At 45.3% G+C, this 22,158-nt stretch overlaps 1 protein-coding gene across 1 annotated transcript in view; it reads right to left on the bottom strand.

Moving 5' to 3' along the window:
- Window positions 1-21,906, bottom strand: part of APEH (acylaminoacyl-peptide hydrolase) — an 883,124-nt gene extending 861,218 nt beyond the window's left edge. Inside the window, exon 1 of the mRNA XM_086938781.1 lies at window positions 21,749-21,906. Within this exon, the coding sequence (XP_086794907.1) occupies window positions 21,749-21,751 (3 nt within the window). The 5' untranslated portion in view covers window positions 21,752-21,906. The remainder of the gene's footprint in view (window positions 1-21,748) is intronic.
- Between the last annotated feature and the right edge of the window lie 252 nt (window positions 21,907-22,158).

Genomic DNA, 22,158 nt, shown 5'->3' on the forward strand with positions numbered 1-22,158 from the left:
GATCCACGCCACGGAACACAGCTCAGCTCACCCTACCTCCATCTAACATGGTCAGGCCAGATAAGCAACAACAAGATTTCCTTTGAGTCAAAAAAGACGCCCAAAGCTACAGAAACGGGCCCTCTTGCAATGAGCGAAACGCCAAACGAACCTGCTACTGGCAGCAACATGGAAAAGATCCTGTTGGCCATCCAATCCAATCTACAAGATATCAACGGTAAATTGGACAATTTAACGTGCAGGATGGATGGTATGGCTGCCAAACTGGAAAAACACGGAGAGAGGCTGGAAACTGCAGAAACGCGAATCTCAGCGGTCGAGGACGAATCACATGCCACAACTGCCAAATGCACGGCCATGGAGAGGGTGCTGGAGGTGATAAAAGCAAAGGAGGAGGAATTGGAATCGCGCTCTAGACGCAATAATGTACGCATAGCGGGGCTGCCGGAATCTACCAACACCGGCAGAATGGAACAATATATCGAGAAATTGTGCAAAGACATATTTGGAGACGACTCATTATCGCAAATTTTTGTTATAGAGAGAGCGCACAGATCCCTTGCGCCACGCCCGCCGCCAGGAGCGTCACCAAGGCCGATCGTGGCCAGGGTACTGAACTATCGAGACAGGGACACCATCTTGAGGCTGGCAAGGGAGAAGGGCCCCATAACTCATCAGGGCAATAAACTGGAATTCTATCCTAATCATACTGTGGCCGTCCAACAAGCTCGGAGAGAATACACGGCGGTGAAGGCCAAACTCAGAGACCTCCAAATTAATTATTCTATGCTATACCCGGCCAGGCTACGGGTTCAATGGGAGGGAAAACCTGTGATTTTGGCGACTCCGAAAGCTGCGCAAGAATTTGTGAAGCAGATAATCACACAGAAAATAGCTGGTACGCGAGAAGGACAGCAGGTAGACACGGATTAAGTATGATGGGGCTACGCTCGAAAGAAAACTGTATGTGAGTATGTAGCACTTTAACGCCCCATGGACACTTCCTTACGCCAGCGTTAGCATAGTTCATGCCAGGCGACGCTGAGCGTCCACAATAGACTGTGGGACTTGTAATTGCTGATATTAGATGGTCTTTCGTAATGCTGACTACAGGATAAGGATTGACTACTGTAAGAACTGTCACATGATAGACTTTGAGACCGCATGGTGCGGATTACTGGGGGGGCTGGTGGGGATGGGCGCCAACATGTGGTGCTGACACCGTCAGGTCGGCACTATTCTCGGCGCATTGAAATGCTTGTACTTTCTGGTACCTGCGATAATGCCCCAGATGGCTTCCGAAAATGTGTTTAAATATATATGTGCTGAACTGCCTGTAAGAGCCCTTATTGTGAAGGACATGCTTGATGTTTTACAGTAACGAATCGAGACCCGTATGGGCTAAGTTCCCCACTTGGTATTTTGATTTCCCCTCACGTGGCCCGGGCTGTTGCGGGGTTACACGGGGGGGCTACTGCGGGACATCATGGACGCTTTCATGTGAGAGATATGTTGAATCTATGCATAAGCGGGCACGGGGTCGCCAATGGACGAACAATGCTTCCCGCCCAAACTAACTACTCCTATGTTTCACTGTCTGCACACGATATTGATGCTTATTTTGTTGAAGATACTGGGGATATCGGAAATTGTGGTGTATGGTGGAATACGATGGTTAGTGATTGGAGTGGCGCCCGAGGCTCTCACACTGGTGATAGATTTTGGGCTGATGCAGAGTGACAAGTTCACCATTGAACTCGGGGGGGGGGGGGGGCCGGGAACAACAGGTTGCGTGATCCCACCTAGTTGACAATTAAGTTCTTTCAGGCGAAGGGCCGGGATCGGCCAAGGGTGTTGAGTCATGAAGCGCCTACTTTTAATAACGTCAGGGATGCCGTCCACATCCATTTAGTTGGATGGAGAGTTGCGCCTCCAGCGGACCTCCACAAGGGAGTTCCCCACACAGGTTCTATAGGACTGGTTTTGATGTCTAGCCCCGAACTGTTGTCGAGGGTAATTGGGGGGGGGGGGGGAGAATGGCTTCGGCATGTTTGGGTTGCTGGAGTGGGAGGGGGAGGGCGGGAAGAGGTAAATGTTGATGTTTTGAGACCTGAACATTCAGATTGTGTCTATCGATTATATTTTGAAGAACCAGAAAACAATTGTATGCACATGATTGTACTTGGACACATGTCAGCAGACCCCTGGCGCTATTATAATGCGCAACATATGCATGCACCCCCGCTATACAGATGACTCAGAGGTCAACGCAAGCAAATAATGCACATATAAAACTACTCACGTGGAATGTGCGAGGTATAACACAACCTAAGAAAATTAGACGGGTGTTTGCATACCTGAACAGGCATTACATAGATATTGCGTTTTTACAGGAGACACACATTGCCCCGAACACGCATCACTCCATAGGCCTAAAATGGGCCGAATCTGTCCATACCGCAACGTATTCCTCCTACTCTAGAGGGGTGATGTTGTTGTTGCGGAAAGGGTTAAATTTCACAGTTCTGCGGGTGATACAGGATCCAGGGGGCAGATATGTTATTGTATCAGGTATACTACGTGGTAAGAAAATGACTTTGCTTAATGTCTATGGCCCTAATGTGGATTCTCCCGACTTCTTTCAGGACTTATGGGGACACTTACAACAATTCACACACACTAGGATAATATGCGGGGGTGATTGGAATGTGGCCCTTGCTGATGGTGTAGACCGCTCCGCTCAATCCATCGAACCACAAACATGCCAGAGCCAAACTCCAACATGTACTGGCGGACGTGAGGTTAACGGACATATGGAGACACAAATTTCCCACGGAACCGGGAGCCACACACATTTCTGCATGCCACAATAGCTGGTCCCGCTTGGACTATTGGTTAGGTACTGATGATATCATACATTGGACAAGTGACGTTAACGTCCTTCCTAGAACACTATCGGACCACAATCTGGTTTTATTAACCCGTTTAGCACGTCGAACCTTCCGCCCCAGTGCGGACGTTCGATCGCGCTAACGGGATTCGGACATCCAACGGTCTTGCGCAGCACCAGCGAGGTAGTGCACGCGACGACCGTTGGACGTTCGCAGCACGGAAGGGGTTAAAGCTCTCCATACCAGATCACATCCCACCTCCCTATCAGTGGAGATTTAACTCACATGCTCTAACGGACATACTATATGCAGACACTATCCACGCAGCGATCAAAGACTATTTTCTGCTGAACGAACCGACGGTCGAGGACCCATGCCTACTGTGGGAAGCCTTTAAGGCAAAGGTTCGAGGAGTGTGTATGAGCACAACTATCGGCATACTTCGCGACATACGACAGCAGATTAAAAGATGCGACACACAAATGAGGGATTTGGAAAGGGAATACGAAACTACCCATGATGTCACGATTCTGGGCAAACTACGCACATTACACACGGAACATCAGAATCTAGTAGATGACGAAATAAAGTATCTAGATAAAAAACACACCACTAGAACTTTTGGGGAGGGAGGCAGGCCGGGTGGGCTGTTAGCTGCAAAAATCTGCGAGGGTAGGAAACACAATGAGGTACTTGGCATTAAAACTGAGAATGGTATCATACTGACGCAAACGGCTGATATCTTGCAAAGCTTTGTCACTTCTTATAGTGCTCTATACACATCGCAGCCAATAGCCTCCACAGATGCTATCAACAACTACTTTAGGGAGGTGGCCATAGCGTGGCTGTCTGACCACCAGAGGGAATACCTAGCGGCACCCATCATGGTTGAGGAAGTCACGGAGGTGATAAAATCATTGCCGAATGGTAAGGCGCCGGGCCCGGATGGGTACACAAACGAATTTTATAAACACTACGTGGATATTCTAGCTCCCCAGCTGACGGAGATGTACGGGGCCGCGTTCGACCAGGGTGTACTTCCCCCAACGCTCCGAGAAGCGGTAATCATAGCTCTTCTGAAACCCTCCAAGGATCCGACCCAATGTGACTCCTATAGGCCGCTATCACTGATAAATGTTGATTCCAAAATTCTAGCAAAGATCATGGCTATGAGATTGACACCACTGATGACCAACTTGGTGTTACCTGTCCAGGCAGGATTTGTCCCAACTCGGTCCACATCCCATAATACCCGGACACTGTTCGCCCTATCCCATTATCTCCAACCAAAAACGAAGGCTGTAGCGGTTCTGTTGGATGCTGCAAAGGCGTTCGATTCTATTGAATGGAGTTATTTGATTGCGGTGCTACACCGTATGGGTTTCCCTAAAAGGTTTGTCCAATGGGTGTCCCTCATCTACACTAAGCCACGAGCCAGGGTCCGAGTAAACGGGTACTTATCCGACAGCTTTGCAGTGGAACGCGGTACCAGACAGGATTGCCCGCTCTCCCCCCTGATATTTGCCCTGGCATTGGAACCCCTGGCCTGCATTATCCGTCAGAACTATAAATCATCTGCCCTGCAATTTCCCGCTAGGCCGGTACACATATCATTGTACGCGGATGATATGGTGCTCTACGTTCGTGACCAGAGCGAGAACCTAAACCATCTGTTGAGGGAGTACATCAAATTCGGTGGGCACTCGGGGCTAACAATCAATTGGTCGAAGTCCTCCATAATTCCCCTCACAGACACTACGACTCCCTTTGATACTGAATACCCCTTGGAGTGGCAGACCGACCCGGTGCGGTATCTGGGAGTGCTATTCCATAGAGATCCAGACATAGTCATTCGCACAAACTATGGCGTAACAATCTCCAAACTGGAGGAGAAGGTAAAGCGCTGGATACAGCTTCCGCTGTCTCTAGCAGACCGCATTGCAATAGTTAAAATGAATATATTGCCTAAGTTGCTGTATCTTTTCAGTAATATCCCCATTACCCCCCGGGAGAAGTATTCCGTCGCATTAAGTCACTGGTGCTACAACTCATTTGGGCAGGGAAACAAGCGCGGATCGACCTCAGACGTTGACGCTCCCTTATGCCAGGGGAGGATTTGGAGTGCCAGATTTTAAACTGTACTATTTGTGCGCACAGGCACAATATGCGGCTTATTGGTATCACCTGGTGCCATATCTAACTCACACAGCGATTGAAGAAGGCGATGCGAATCCTGTCCCTCTTACCGCCATCCTCTCATATAAACACCCACCACTGCACGATCATGACATAAATACAGTTGACACTACTGTCAAGGCGTGGCACGAACTTGGTCGATTGGCGCACAAAACCCCGCTTTATGCACGAAACATGCCACTACATGATCACTCAGCACTATCAGTCACACGCGAGAAGGTGGGGATGTCGTTGTTACAACAGGTGGGCATTGCACAGATGGGAGACGTATTTAACAAGGGTAGATTCGTAGACATTGCGGAACTCCAGTACATACACAACAAATCACAGATATTTTACTTCACGCATTATAGACTGAAGAGAGCCATGATGGAATTATACCCTACCTTTCCTGAAGATCCGGCAATATTAGATACCTTACAACTCATTATTACAACTCAGGACCTGTCGCACCTGACGTCACGATTGTACACCTCTGCACAGGCTGAGATTCCACAGTCCACGGAAAGGGCCAAGGCTAGATGGGACTTGGTTTTAGACAACCCATTGACAGAGAAGGACTGGGAACAGACATGTGCACTAACACAAAATCTTACCCCTAATGGCAATCTCAAAATCATACATTACAAATATCTACATCAGGCATACTACACCCCAGCACAAATGTGTAGATACGGCATGCAGGATGACACCAGATGCAAGAGGTGTGGTGCAGAGGGGGCTGATTTTATCCATCTAGCCTGGTATTGCTCCAAAATTCAAGACTACTGGGCAGAGGTAATCACTAAACTGTCTGCAATGGTGGGGGTTGCGGTGGACTGCACAATCCGATTTTGCTTGTTGGGCATTATACCGCAGCTCAAATCATCTAAGCGTAAATTCTGTGCGGTCGCCTTACTATTAGCCAAGCGGCAGGTATCACAATGCTGGCACACTACACAGGTACCCAACACACTCAGATGGCTACAAGATATGTCCAGCTGTAGGGACAAACTCCTAACATGCGAAGAGAGCCTACCAATGCGATCCAGGCCGAAAGACTTTTGGTTATATCTCACTGAATATTTGACCACGGTGGAGAGTGACACGGAGTAACATTGTTGGATGCCGGTGCTAAGAGCTGAGTTTACTAATGCCGGGAGGGGTGGGCGGGTGATGTGTTCAAGAAAGATGAAACGCTGTGTTTGCACTGTACTTTCTGATGTGGACGACTGAAATGTGAAGGGCTCGTTGTTGGGGTTTTTTTATTGTTATTTTCTGTGTATGTTTTAATACACCAACAAAATTTATAAACAAGCATTTGCAATGCAATGGTCTCGGCATCATTAAAGGTAGAGCTATTGGCATTGCTCATGACATTTCTTTTTTTTTCTTTAAATCAAAAATAAATGGCCATTGTCATTAACATTGCCAATACACAGCACTCTGCACTCAACAGCACACAATGCTCTGCACACTTGCTCTGCACTCACTGCTCTGCACACTCACTCTGCACACTCACTCTGCACTCACTGCTCTGCACACTCACTCTGCACACTCGCCACTCTGCACACTCGCCACTCTGCACACTCGCCACTCTGCACACTCGCCACTCTGCACACTCGCCACTCTGCACACTCGCCACTCTGCACACTCGCCACTCTGCACACTCGCCACTCTGCACACTCGCCACTCTGCACTCACCACTCTGCACTCACCACTCTGCACTCACCACTCTGCACTCACCACTCTGCACTCACCACTCTGCACTCACCACTCTGCACTCACCACTCTGCACTCACCACTCACCACTCTGCACTCACCACTCTGCACTCACCACTCTGCACTCACCACTCTGCACTCACCACTCTGCACTCACCACTCTGCACTCTGCACTCACCACACACCACTCACCACTCTGCACTCTGCACTCACCACTCTGCACTCACCACTCACCACTCACCACTCTGCACTCACCACTCTGCACTCACCACTCTGCACTCACCACTCACCACTCTGCACTCACCACTCACCACTCACCACTCTGCACTCACCACTCTGCACTCACCACTCTGCACTCACCACTCTGCACTCACCACTCTGCACTCACCACTCTGCACTCTGCACTCACCACACACCACTCACCACTCTGCACTCTGCACTCACCACTCTGCACTCACCACTCACCACTCACCACTCTGCACTCACCACTCTGCACTCTGCACTCTGCACTCACCACTCTGCACTCACCACTCACCACTCACCACTCTGCACTCACCACTCTGCACTCACCACTCACCACTCACCACTCACCACTCACCACTCACCACTCTGCACTCACCACTCTGCACTCACCACTCTGCACTCACCACTCACCACTCACCACTCTGCACTCACCACTCTGCACTCACCACTCACCACTCTGCACTCACCACTCTGCACTCACCACTCTGCACTCACCACTCACCACTCACCACTCTGCACTCACCACTCTGCACTCACCACTCTGCACTCACCACTCTGCACTCACCACTCTGCACTCACCACTCTGCACTCACCACTCTGCACTCACCACTCTGCACTCACCACTCACCACTCTGCACTCACCACTCACCACTCTGCACTCACCACTCACCACTCACCACTCACCACTCTGCACTCACCACTCTGCACTCACCACTCTGCACTCACCACTCTGCACTCACCACTCTGCACTCACCACTCTGCACTCACCACTCTGCACTCACCACTCTGCACTCACCACTCTGCACTCACCACTCTGCACTCTGCACTCACCACTCTGCACTCACCACTCTGCACTCACCACTCTGCACTCACCACTCTGCACTCACCACTCTGCACTCACCATCTGTCTGCTCCATCACTGTAATAGAAGTAAAATATGATGCGAGCTCTTCGCCAACTGCTGGTCTGCGGGCAATATGGTCCCCTTCAAAGTCTTGAAGCGCCTGCACATGCGGAGGTGCCTGACAAGCTGCGGATCCAAGTTCAGTGGATGGCAATGCCAGGGTGCCATGCCAAGCTGCCATGTCGTGCAAGCAGATGGGCAGGATAAAGCTGTTTAGTGTAATTAATATTGTTGAAATTAGAGGCACGTGGGAGCAGTTATTTACAGCCATCGCCCAGGCTGGGTGCCAGTGTTCTGCATGCAGTGGGAAGTCCTTTCTGTGTTTATTCGAAATGCAGAAACAGAAGATCAAAGCAACTTTGGGTGAGATAGAAACTAATGGGCAAAGGAGGACTTGAGAACCCTAACACCATATATTTGTTGTGTTTCTTGCTGGCTGGTCTTCTGCATTCCAGTGCTTCAGCTGGCTGTTGTCCTTCCTTACCTGCAGTGGGAGCATGTGTTCTCATTGATCGACAGCTGAGGCATGGTGTCTGTCTGAGTCTCCAAAAGCCCTTGAAAGATTTGTTAATGCATGCCTTCTTGACTGGAGAGGCATAACTATCCCAGTATCGTGCACATGTCTCAAGGGGTACAATGGACGACACAATTACGTCTTCTAAACCAAGAGATAGCACCAGATTCGTTACCAAGCTCGCCGCCCCGGAAGTCAGGCACGGTCGCCTGTGACGGGGGCGGGGCCACGTTCACACCGGAAGAGGAGGCAGGCGGAGTCGTAGCGTCTCGCGGCCCGGGGCTCCTGTGAGCGGTGTAGAGCCCCGGGGCCGCGCCAGCAGGAGGTTGGGCGCCGCGTGCTGAGGTAAGGTAAGTTCTGGAGCGCGATTGCTGCACTTGTGTGTGTGTATGCTCGTGTGTGTGTGTATGTATGTGCGCGACGGTGACGGCGGGGGAGGGGGGTCTGGAGCGCGATTGGTGCACTTGTGTGTGTGTATGGTCGTGTGTGTGTGTGTATGTATGTGCGTGACGGCGGGGGAGGGGGAGGGGGGGCCTCGGTGCACTTGTGTGTGTGCGCGCGCGTGAGTATGAGTCAGGGGTGGTGTCTCTGTATGTATGTATGTGCGTGCGTGCATGGGCGCGTGTGTGTGTGTACGCGCATGCGTGTGTTGTGCTTGCGCTTCCCAGGAGACAGCGCCTGGCCACAGCGCGCGTTCCAGCTACAAATCGCCTGGAAGGATGCGCGTGACCTGGACTGTCTCCTGGGACTGCCACTCGCTGACATAAGATCTCGGCGGAGACGCGCTTACGCGCGTCTTTTAGCCGAGACCTAAAAAACAAGACCTAATTTATGTGCTTTACGCCGCCGGACAGATGTTGTCGGCTATATGGCTGTGTACTATCACCGTTGAAACGCACCTTAACACTAACACAGCCGGCCTCAGGGTTGTAGGCTCCTGGCTGTGTATCCATCTTTTGCTACGAATAAAGGTCTTACAAAAAAAAAAAAAAACTTGCCAGTCTTTAACAGGTTTCAACCGTTTAGCAATTTAGATGAAAATGACTGACTGGATAAGAATTTGAATTTGAATAATAAGAATACTGTAAGTGGGGATGGGAAGAGCTCTGGAAGTAGCCAGGAAATAGAGCCCGTCATTTTGGAACAAACCGGCCCGTTGGATAATGAGATTGCATTTGAGTTAGGCTTGGTAAGTACTAAACAGCCACTGTATATGGATTGTCGTCCTGGCATACCTGCATGAAACGGTGGAGTTAAACAGGAAAGAGGGGTCACAATAGCCTCCTGGAATATCGCTGGAATATCTAATAAGCAGGAAATGCTAGGATGGTCAGAGTTCCTTGATTCCAATAAGATTATATGTCTAAAAGAGACCTGGTGTACAGGGTCAATTCATTTTAATGGTTTTACTTCTTATGAATTACCAGCATGTAGTAATTAAGGAGACAGCGCAATCAGGTAGCTTGTAGTCTTGGTTTATTTAGCTCAGGAGAAGCACAGCGACAGAGGAGCAGGAACAGCTTTCAACTGCCAGAAGGCAACATTCTCACATAGAGCATGGAACATACAAGTACAAAAGGTTCTAACTACAGATGCCTGGGTGGCACAAAACAGTGAATACTACATTATCCTCTTTTCTGTAAAACAAAGAAGAAACATTCGTAGGTGGAAATGGAAAAAAGAAAAGGGAAAGAAAGAAAGAAAGAAAAAGAAAGGAAGAAAGGAAAACCGGAAAGCGAGAGAGGAAAAACACCACTGGAAATGAAGAAGAAAACAGAAGCGAAAAGTTATCTGAACCTGGCAGGAATTCTACACACTCTATGACTCCTGCGAGGACCAGGTACAAAAGCAACATCAACACTACTGCCATTTCCGTCATTATCAGAAGAACCAAAACGTTTGTCTTTAAAAACAGAGCTGGAATTGGACTGAGGAACACAAGGAAAAGCATCATTACCACTAACCTTCACAATTTTACAGATGTTCCACCAATCCTTATTATTCACACGTACAGCATTCCCGCAGACCTTGTCGACCACAAGTGGCTGAGAAAATTTGCTCCTACCCTTGGTGACATGAGCAGGATTTTTAATGCGAACGATATCACCTGCACAGAAATCATGGGGAGCAGACCTCTTCCGTTCATCAAAATAGGCTTTTTGCTTCCTTTGAGCTTCAGATACATTGTCCCTGACAAAATCATCAACACCATCCATGACATCCATTTTGACCCATTTCGACATCCAGCCCGGACAAATTTTAGTGGAAGGTTTCCTACCCCTCAGGAGTTCAAAGGGAGAAACCCCAGTGGAAGAATGGGCTGTAGTGCGGTAAAACCATAACATGGAACGCACAGCATTCTCTACCACACACTTACTGGCAATGGCCCACTGGACACAGTTGTTGAGAACACGGTTCATCCTCTCAACAAAGCCATTGGCCTGGGGATGGTAAAGAGAACTTTTTTTATGGGTCACACCACCTTGTTTCAGGAAAGACTCAAATTCGCAACTGACAAATTGGACACCATTGTCAGTCATGACAACTGAAGGAAACCCTTCTCTCAAGAAGATGTCTTTCAAAAAGGAAATTACACTAGCAGAAGAGGGTTCACTGATAAAACGAATTTCAGGCCATTTGGAGTAATAATCAATGGCAACAATGGCAAAACGGGAGCAGGGAGGTAAAAGATAAAAAGGGCCAACTAGATCAACTCCAATCTTTTCCCACGCCCTTTCAGGAAATTGAACGGGTTCCAAAGGAGGAGACCTAACTTTGTGACCTTTGTCTGAGGACTTGCAAATGACACAATTGTCAACTAGGGAATCGACACAGACGTCCATCTGTGGCCACCAAAACACATCTCTCAACCTGCGTTTGGTGAAAGTTTTCCCTAAGTGACCTTCATGTGCACCATCCACCCAACGCTTCCGCAAACTCTCAGGGGGAATAAGCCTACCACACCGCATGAGAATGCCATCTTCAACAGTGAGTTCATCAGCAATTTTGACAAAGGTTTGGAAAAGACCTGAAACATTCTTTTCCTTGGGCCAACCAGACTTCAGATAATTCACAACTTGAAGGAGAACAGCATCCTTCAATAACTTCCTCTTCCACTCAACTTCGCTGATAGCACACATGCCTTCAAGGTCCGAAGCCGCAACAAAGCAATCCTCGAGATCATCTTCCTTTTCAGCCTCAGAATCATTATCAGCTAAAGGAAACCGGGAAAAATAGTCGGCTCTGACATTCTTTGAACCTGGCAGATAAACAACTTCAAAATCATACTGAAGGAGCTTCGTGGATAACCTAGCAATCCTAGGGGTGTGCTCTTTAATCTTTTCTCCAGACAAGATAGAAACTAGAGGATTATGATCGGTGCGAATCGTGAAATGACTACCCCAGAGATAGGGATTGAACTTCCTGACCGCCCACCAGCAAGCCAAAAGCTCCTTCTCAATGACGGAGAAGTTCACCTCAGCCCCACGCAAAACTCTTGACGCATATGCAATGGTGTTATCGATTTGCCCATTCCTCTGAGTGAGAACAGCCCCAAGTCCAAACCCACTCGTATCCACAGTCACAACACATTCTTTGTTGGGATCAAAAGGTTTGAGGATGCTGTCCCCAACTAACTGCAACTCGATCCACTTGAAAATTTCTTGGCAGTTCTTATCCCAGACAAAAGGCACATTCTTTTTCAACATGTTAGTCAAAGGTTGAACTTTTGACGCATAATCTTTGATAAATCTTGAGTAAAATTCACTGAGTCCAATGAAAGACTTTAAGCCAGATTTATCAACAGGAGGCGAAGCATCAACAATGGCTTTCACCAGACCAGGGCGTGGTTCCACACCTTCATGTGAAACAACATGACCCAGGAATTCCATTTTTTCCTTTAAGAAAACACATTTCTCTCTCTTTAATACAATCCCTTTTTCTTGCATGATTTCTAGAACCTGATTCAAAGAAAAGTCATGATCCACCTTGTTTTCGCCAAAAATCAAAACATCATCCTGGAAAACAATCACTCCAGGAGTGTCTCTAAACATCTGACTCATCAGCCTTTGGAAAACCGCAGCCGCCGACGCAAGGCCAAAAGGCATCCTGCAGTACTGGAAGCTGCCAAAAGGTGAGACAAACGCAGTCAGATGTCTAGAGGATTGACTCAACACCACCTGGTGGTACGCGGAGGCCAAGTCCAACTTTGTGAACCACCTAGCTCCTCTGGTAAGAGACAGCAAGTCTGTGATTTTTGGTAAGGGGTGTGAATCAATCCAGATGTTTTTGTTGAGACTGCGCAAATCCACACAGACGCGCAAATCCCCATTCCTTTTCCTGGCGACAACAAGAGGAGACAACCACAAAGACGACTCAATAGGTTCTATGAAACCTTTCTTGCATAACCCCATCAACTCCTTTTCCAAGTCATCCCTCACGCTGAAAGGAACACTCCTGACCTTGTGTTTTATGGGGATAGCACCATCTTTAACTCTAATCTCATGGTTGAAACCCTTAATAATGCCAAGGCTATTTCCGAAAACAGTGGGGAACTTAGAAATCAGTTTCTCGACATAGTCATTTGAGACAATGACTGCCAAACTCTCAATGTTGTCACAAGATTCCTCGATACTAATCTGCTCTTTGGAACCAGGTCTAAGGATCATCTTGAATGACCCCTGGTGGAACCACCCCAAAATGTTAAGGCCTTTGAGTGAGACATAAACTTTACCCAAAATCCTCCTGCCCCTGAACTGAATGATGTCTTCAAAAAACCCAAGGAGAGCTATCCTACGCCCTTCATAAGAAACGGGAGTTCTGTCAGGTGGTAGGAGGTTCCTTTCAGGCCAAGTCACATCAAACTGTTCTTGTGTGATCATAGTTACTCTAGCGCCTGAATCTACTAACAAGGTGATAATCTTGTCACCCACACCAAAATCTTCATAAGGATCAACACAATCCGAAGGATCCCCGATAATGACACCATCATCCCGTACCACCACAACCATGTCCCTAAGGTCGTCTTGGATGGTGTTCATAGAGTCAGATTCATCGCCAGTACTTCCATAGGACTCTGAGAGATTTCCAACTGTATTGACAGTACCCAGACTCTGGGACCTGTTGCTGAAAGTAGAATTTCCCTGTTTAGAGACTCGACATATCTTTGCAAAATGGCCAAACTTCCCACAGTTCCGACAGGTAGAGTTCCTGGCAGGGCAGAACTTGTTTTTGTTATGAGAAGGATTCCCACATCTGTAACAAATGTCACTCCTAGAGAAAGCATTTCTCTCAAAACGCTGTGAACCAGGAACATTGTTTCTATCAAGACGCTGTTGACCAAAGGCTCCTTTATTGTCCTTGTTATCCTTGGTTCTGACAATGGAAACACCTTCATCACATTTCTTTTCAAGTTCCTTTACTTCTTTTTTTGACAGTTCTATACTCTTGGCCATACGAATAGTCTCTTCAAGAGTTGGATTACCCAAAGTTAGTAACTTCTGTTGAATAGACTTGTCAGAGCACTTACAAACATATTGGTCTCTAATCAATTGTTCCCTAAAACCTTCAAATTCGCATTCAGCACTCAGTTGTCTGAGGCTAGAAACGTAAGTCTCAACATCCTCCCCTGGTAGTTGTTCCCTTTTGAAGAATTTGTGTCTTATTACAACAAGACTGGGCTTGACATCAAAACGCAATTCAAGTCTCAACCTTGTCTCGGTATATTCATCTACGTCCTCTTCTGCATTGTTCCTCACCAAGGGGGGTAAGTGCTTGAAGATTTCTCTACCCTCGAAACCCAAAGAGTGTAATAGCAGACACTTCTTCCGTTCTGCGCGATATCTTGACGCGCCTATAGCCCCCAAATAGGTCTCAAAAGCATCAAACCATTTTCTCCAGATTATAGGAGGATTGCCTGGGGTCTCCAGGAAAGGAGGAGGAGGAGAGACCGACTGCATACTGACTGAAAAGCTGTGTTTTTTTTTCTTTTTTTCTTATATTTACTAACTCTGTCGCTGTACAAGAAAAATTGAGTGCGTAAAAATTCTTATTTTCCTTCACACAGTCTTTGGATATTCCTTCATAATCTGGTAGTCAAAAGACCATGTAATAGTTCCATCCGCCACTAGATGGCGATGACGTGTAGGGGTTTAGATCACACAAACACCCCGTAACGTTTTATGATGAATGAGTTCTTCTATATCACCATGTTTATGTTAAATTAAAAACTCCTTTGTTTTTTTTTTCTTCGCAGATGGCACCAAAACACATTCTGGACCAAGCGGCAATTTTAATAAACTGCTCGCGTAGAAACAGGAGAAGACAGAGCGGGCGCGAACAGGCACAAGAGCGGCTCAGATGCAGCGAGGTTGTCACGGAGACGCGTTTCGCTGTGCGCGTCAGATGGTTGCTTTGGCAACAAGCGCAGGAACAGAGCGTGGTAACGCTGGAGACAACACGCTCGCGCATGAACTGATGACGCGGAAGCAGCGCACGGGGACAAACGCTCGCGCTGGGCGATCTGAGCCCTCAATTAAAATGTACTTTCGTGCCTTAATAGATGTAAGAACGCGCATAGAGTAAAACAAAGACACTTATCTTGGATCGGTCGTCGTCGGCTTGAAGATAAGAGTTTTGTAAAGATCGGTCTTCATGTGCACTCGGTCCACGGTGCCCTTTCTACAGGAATACGAGGAGAAACGAGGTAAGGCAGGTTCTTTTACCTTCTCCTGAGCAGCATCGTCGCCAACAAATTTGTAGTAATTAAGGAGACAGCGCAATCAGGTAGCTTGTAGTCTTGGTTTATTTAGCTCAGGAGAAGCACAGCGACAGAGGAGCAGGAACAGCTTTCAACTGCCAGAAGGCAACATTCTCACATAGAGCATGGAACATACAAGTACAAAAGGTTCTAACTACAGATGCCTGGGTGGCACAAAACAGTGAATACTACACAGCATTAAGATCAGGACCGGGCAGAGCCAAGGGGGGGGCTCGTTATTTTAATATCAACTGGTATCGACTTAATTGTAAAGAAGCACATTAACATTGGATGTCATTCTCAGGTTTTGTGGTTAAAACAAAAGCATGTTAGAGACATACTTTTAATTAATTTTTATAATAATGTGTTTGACAAAACCCAGTTTAAGGTCGTCCTGGAATTAGAGAATGCTTTTGCTAAGCTACATGAGGGGATGATGGTTGGGTTTGACATAATACGTGTGGGAGATTTCAATACCCCCACCTGTTTATTTTCCAACACCAGGGTTTGCGGTGTTAGAGATGAGTTAGGAGATGATGGCATTCATTTCCCCCATAATTCCTAAGGGGAAACGCTTAACAACTATATGGCAAATTATGACTTAGTCATCTTAACATGTGCAACAGATGAGAATGGGGAAAGGATCCCCACTTTTACGGGAAGAAACACAAACACAATTATTGATCATGTTTTAGTATCTTGTAGTATTTTCCAAAAATGTATTACTCCATGGGTAGAAGATTATTTGCTTAGCGATCATAATTGTATAATTACAAAGGTAGATAGATATCTGGGACACTTCTCATGAGTGTATACCGGTTATTGTGGATCATATTGCACCCATTAGGTCAAAAGGGGTAAGAATGAAATGGAAAGGAGTGAATCCAGAAAAAATGATGGGAAATATAGTCAGAAATAGTTACCAAGAAATAATAGAGATCTTGGATGCTAGGAATTCACCATTGATGATTTTAACAAACTTCTGTAAAATAAATAACAATATCAGCACTATCCTAACAATAGCATCTAATAAACATTGTGCCGGGGGTAAGGGCTGGTTTAACCATGCATGCACACACTCATTAAGCTTGTTAAAAAAGGCCCTTTCAAGTTTACCCAGGGACCCGTTTATGGTAAAGCAATTTAGGATTGAATATAAAGAAGCTCTTAAATCTAGGAAAAGAGAATTGCAACAGGACGCCTGGGATAAGCTCAACCAGGCTGCAGATACTTATGACTCGCAGCTGTTCTGGGCGACTGTAAACTCCCCTTTCCTAAAGAAGGAATCCCAGCCTGAATTATCATCCAATGTAAACAGTGAGGCATGGGTAACTCACTTCTCGAGTATTTTTAAAACCGAGGTTGCCAATAATCTAACTGATTTAGCCAATTGGCCAATTTTACCTCTTGACATTACCCTTGATGAAGTAGCACAAGGCATCAAGAATAGTAAGGGGGAAAGGCCGCAGGCCCAGATGGAGTGCCTGTAGATGTCTATAAGTCATTGCCAGCTCTCTGGGTACCTTTTTTAAATATTGTATTTAACATAGCAGTAATGGAAGGCCCACCGGATTCATGGGGAGAATCTACTATAATACCGATATATAAAAAGGGGGGGAAATCGGACCCTAAAAATTATAGACCTATTTCACTGTTAGATTCTTCAATAAAAATAATTAGCAGGATCCTATTAGTGAGATTGGAGGAATGGGCTGAGGACAATAGGATTTTAGCAGATTCTCAATATGGATTTAGAAAAGGCAGAGGCACCCTGGAACAATGTATCAATTTAGATTTGATCATTGGGAAATATACTTGTGCTAAACAGGGGTCTCTTTATTTATGTTTCGCTGATCTTAGCAGAGCTTTTGATTCAGTGGACCACTCCATTTTATGGTAAACTCTACTGGACCCTGGTGCCCCGGAACCTATAATCGTCTTCCTGGCATGGCTGTATGAAAGGCTTTTTACATCTGTCCGGTATGTGCAGGGAGGAGAATGTACTCCCAAGTTCAGGGTAAGATGCGGCATCCGCCAGGGTTGTGTTCTGGCCCCATTATTATTTACACTCTTGATTAATGGGGTAGACTCAACTCTTAAACGGGTTTTGTCGGATGCGCCCAAGGTAAATGGAATAGATGTTCCAGTGCTGCTATACGCGGATGACGCAGTACTATTATCTAGAACCCCATTAGGGCTCCAGCGTCTCCTTAATTCATTTGTTGATTTTATGTCTAGGGGGAAAATGGTGATCAATAAAAGTAAAACATAAGCTATGGTTTGTGGCAAAAAAAGGAATTTATGTAACCCTTTTTACGTAGAAGGACAGAAAATTGAAACAGTTGATAAGTTCTGTTATCTAGGGATAACTTTTGCCGGGAACGGCCCTTGGTCAAATGAAAAACTAAATGTCGAAGCAAAAATGGCCAAAAGTTGCCATGGTATTTCTAAATTTGCAGCAAATCTGGGGGACCGCCGAATAAAGGACATTCTACATATATATCTTGCTAGAAGCGCATCCATCGCACTATATGGTGCGGGGGTATGGGGTCACGGCTGTAACAAGCAATTACAAGTAACTGAAAATAAGTTTTTAAAAAATCTGCTTAGCTTCCCAGTTCGGCATCAACAGAGCTTATTCATAGCGAACTAGGTATCGGTTATTTGTCAGATAAACTAGCACTTAGACCCCTAATGTCCTGGAGACTAATCTGGAGTAAAGAAGAAACAGCTTTTAATAGAGTAATTATCCAAGATTGCCTCCGGTTGGACAACTGGTATAAGATCCCCTGGCTGAAATATGTTGTACAATGTTTTAATGACCTCCTTAAAGTAAATATAAAAGATGACCCTAAGGCACCAACAGAACTGACAAAATTAGAAATTAAGAACCTGTTTTTATCTAACAGAACTATGGTGAATAGTAGTGACAATGAACAGCTAAAAACCTGTCATTACTATTCTAGCTATTCAGATGCTGTTGGGTTCCAACTATACTTGAGTTCTGTTACCAGAGCATCCCACAGATATGTCCTAACCAGGGTGAGATTTGGGCTTGCGCACCATTTGGTCGCATTCCCTAAGATCAAAGAATATCCAACTTCCCCCTGCCCGTGTGATGGCCACACCAAACAGAGCACCTTGCACTTCCTCCTAGTCTGTGAATTGTATAAACATTTTCGTATAGCCTTTTTAAAACCGTTATTTTTAAAATATTGCACATTCACCACTGATGCTGCTATGAGGCTGATTGCCTCAATGTAAGAATTAGATGTTGGCTTCTTTACTGCAACGTTTCTGCTCAAATCTATTGAAGCTAGGAAAAGTATGATGTTTTAAATGTACCCCTTATTAATTGATGACTTTTTATGATCCTTTTTAAAAAAATGAATGTAATGAGAATTGATTTTGATGATGTATTTATATGCTTTTATGGTTATTTTTAATGACCCGAATAAAGCTTTTTTGAATGGAATTGAGTTTTAAGAGAGATTTGAATTTCTTTTGAGATAAGTCTTTGACCACCAGACAAACATTCCTCACTACCTCCTTGGTATATAACCGCCAAGGAGTCGTGGCACCTTTCGCCCCACTAATAAATCTGCCTCTGGAACACCCCACAGATAATGACGGGATGCACTCCCTTTTGCGCTGTACACCTCCTTTTCTCGAATTCATCAAAGAGTGCGTTCATGCTGGGCTTGTGCCTTGCCCCAATGGCAAATTAGACAATTCACCTGGCCTTTGTGAGGGCACATTTCACCCCATTAAACTTTTTTTGTTGAATATTGGAGCAACTCCAGAAACCTGCTGTGCTGCTGGGGTGGGGTGAAATGTGCCCTCACAAAGGTCTAGTGATCTAGAACACCCCAAACATCTACGCCTTATTTCTCACTTACATAACTGTATGAACTACTGCATCTTGACTGAATAGCTCACTGCATGTCTACAATGGCATGGGGTGGTAAAGGTGCAAACTTTAGCTTCTGCAATATTTGTGGGGTCATGAGAGAACGTATTTTTCACAGCTATCTTATATTATATATATTTCATTTAGTAACAATAATAAAAGGAAATAAAATAAGACAAATCACTAGCATGTACCCAAATAGAACTGACGGCTGTGAGTTACTGAACCAAAATGTACTAGAATTGTAGGATATGAGTAATCGCATACCCTTCACATCATATAGTGCCCAATCGTACACCCATGGGTTTGATCCTAAAAACATATTAGCAGAACCTGACAACGACTGGCGCTCTAACACGACATAGTAAAAAGTATCCAAAACTAAAGTATACAAAGGCTTCAAATCCAACATGTTTGACAGTAGCTACCTCTGAATTCTGAGGATAGAAACATGTGAGGGTCTAGGCCCTCTGGGATTTACAACTGCAGAAGATGTATTAAGTGTGTGCTTGGAGAGAATAGAGTAAATAGAGTGAAGGAACATACAATATTCATCGCTTCAATCATTGCCCCATGAGGTTTACGGTTCATGCAATTGGTGGCATTTGCCTCATAATCAATAGCATTATTCCAGCTACAAGGATATAGCAATGTCTTGCAATAATGTCTTGCAATAAAAGGTACTTCACAGCAAAGCAAAGAGTTGCACCAAGGGGCAGTGAAAGATGTTTTCATGACTGAGACATGAATCTCTTCATAGAACATCATGAAAAGAGAGTGAGAAAGTGGCATGGCTTAAAATATCCTGAGGTCCTTAAAGTTTGTATCTGGCTTATGATGACATTTTTTTAACAAATGGCAAGAACTGTTGATGATCACAAGTCTGCTTTTTTTAAATCACTGCCATAGGTGTTTGTTGACTGCTTTTTCTTTTCTTACATTTGTGGGGTACTTGGAGCAAGGAAAAATGTGTTTGTTCATGATAAATATCTTCAATGGTGGTACCATCATTATATAAAAAATAAATATTATTTGTTTTATAGAGTGCGACCTACACGAGCACCAGTTGCATTACGGACGGACATATTATTTTTGTTATAAAGACAAAAGGAAGATGCACTACATAAAAAGTCAATAAGAGGTAGGTTCTTTGAAGGTTCTTCTTTTTATTGAGTTTCTTTGGAAAACAACAACGGCACACAGCCAACGCGTTTCATTCCCCTGTGCCACGGGAACTTCGTCAGGGCTAATAGGATGAAAGAGGGGTTTCCAATAACCGGACTGAAGTGTAGTGTGTATCCGTACGTGGAAGCCAAATGAGCCTCACACAAGAAAAGCGACCGTAACCCTACTGGAAAGAAGAAATTCTTTAGCAGTGCAAATGAGGGAAACCCGATAATTCCAAGAATTTCAAGTAAATGCTATATAGGGCCACTTTCCAGGAATCCCAAATAAAGTTTGATGACAGGAAAAAGAGTATATTTTTGAAACACCACTGTTAGTGTGGTCTCCCTCCCAATCACGCAACAATGGGCAGCAATATCAAAGGAGTAAGGTCCCAAAAGGTTGAAAAGCAATATCCGTACAAGTACAAATCAGCAGTTCCATGATAAGAAGCAGACCGGCATAGTGGCGCGTCTCTCCAACAGCGATGCAATATTATTTTTGTTAGGCCAGATGTAGGTAATCCAGATTTACCGATTCTAAAAAAACGAATTTTACCGATTCGGTATTTTAAAATCGGTAAATGGGATGTAGGTATTCATTCGGTAAATTTTACAGAATCTGAAAGATTCGGTAAATACCAAATCGATATTTACTGATTCGGTATTTCCCATTCATCCCTATGGGCCTCCAGGCCCATAGGAATGAATGGGAATTACCGAATTGATAAATACCGATTCGGTAAAATGGGGAACACATTCAAGGGTGGCAGGGTGTCACTCTGACACCCTGTTGCACCCCTGAATAGTGCATGGGTGCACATGTGGCACACATACATGCCATAAGGGCATGTATGTCTGCCACATGGAACTAATGGCACAAATTTGCAAAAATTTGCTTTTTTTAGGGTTTTCGATATTTACCACCAACTTGTAGTTGGTGGTAAATAACGAATCCTGAAATGGGAAAAGCACTCATTTGAGTGATCCCTACATTAAGGATTCGGTAATTTACCGAATCGGTATTTTAAGGAATTTGTAATTTACCGATTCCTTAAAATACCGGTTCGGTAAATTACTGAATCCGGAAAATGGCCACCTACATCTCAAAAGCCTAATACCGGTCGGTAACGGCCGAAATTTGGTAATTTCGGCCATTACCGACCGGTATTGAGCGACCTACATCTGGCCCTAAGTGATTTGCCCAGAAGCACAGGATGTTGAGCCCATGCCGAGACTTGAACCCGGTTCCCAAGATTCCAGGTCGACTGCTCTAGCCATTACGCCACACCCTAAAATTCAAGCCAAAATGAAGTAAAGTAAATAAGAATAAACTGTTACTTATCAAATAATCGACACGGTTAGTTGTGGTGAAAGAGCAGTACAGATGAAGTACCTCCTCCCAACTTCCCAATTAACTTCAAAACATCAAAAGGATCAAAAAAACTTGGAGCTGTAGCATAGCTTACCATGTTGTGCTTCTGTGTGTTTTAAAGGTGATGAAATGATCTAAAAAGACACCACCAAAATGTTTACGAGACGTTGTGGAAAAGGCTCATCTGGTACAAGTGTGTAAACTGTTTTTCAGATTCTTTTGTTAGTGCAACTGCTTGTGGCCTTCATCACTACTGAAAAAAGAAAATGACATCACAGAGTCAAGAACATTATTATGAACACAATAAGACATACAGAGGTGGCCAGAAACTACAGAGCCATCTAAGATCAGTGAGAATCCAAACCCAACTATACTACACCCTGAAGCACAGAAATTACTCAAAACATGTTACACGTTTAAGGAGAACCTCATAACAGTTCCGGCCCAGACGCAACTTCTAGGTTCAATGTCATGACCATACTATCTAACGTGAAACATGCATGT

This window comes from Lissotriton vulgaris, chromosome 9, assembly GCF_964263255.1.
Source record: "Lissotriton vulgaris chromosome 9, aLisVul1.2, whole genome shotgun sequence".
NCBI classification, from domain to species: domain Eukaryota; kingdom Metazoa; phylum Chordata; class Amphibia; order Caudata; family Salamandridae; genus Lissotriton; species Lissotriton vulgaris.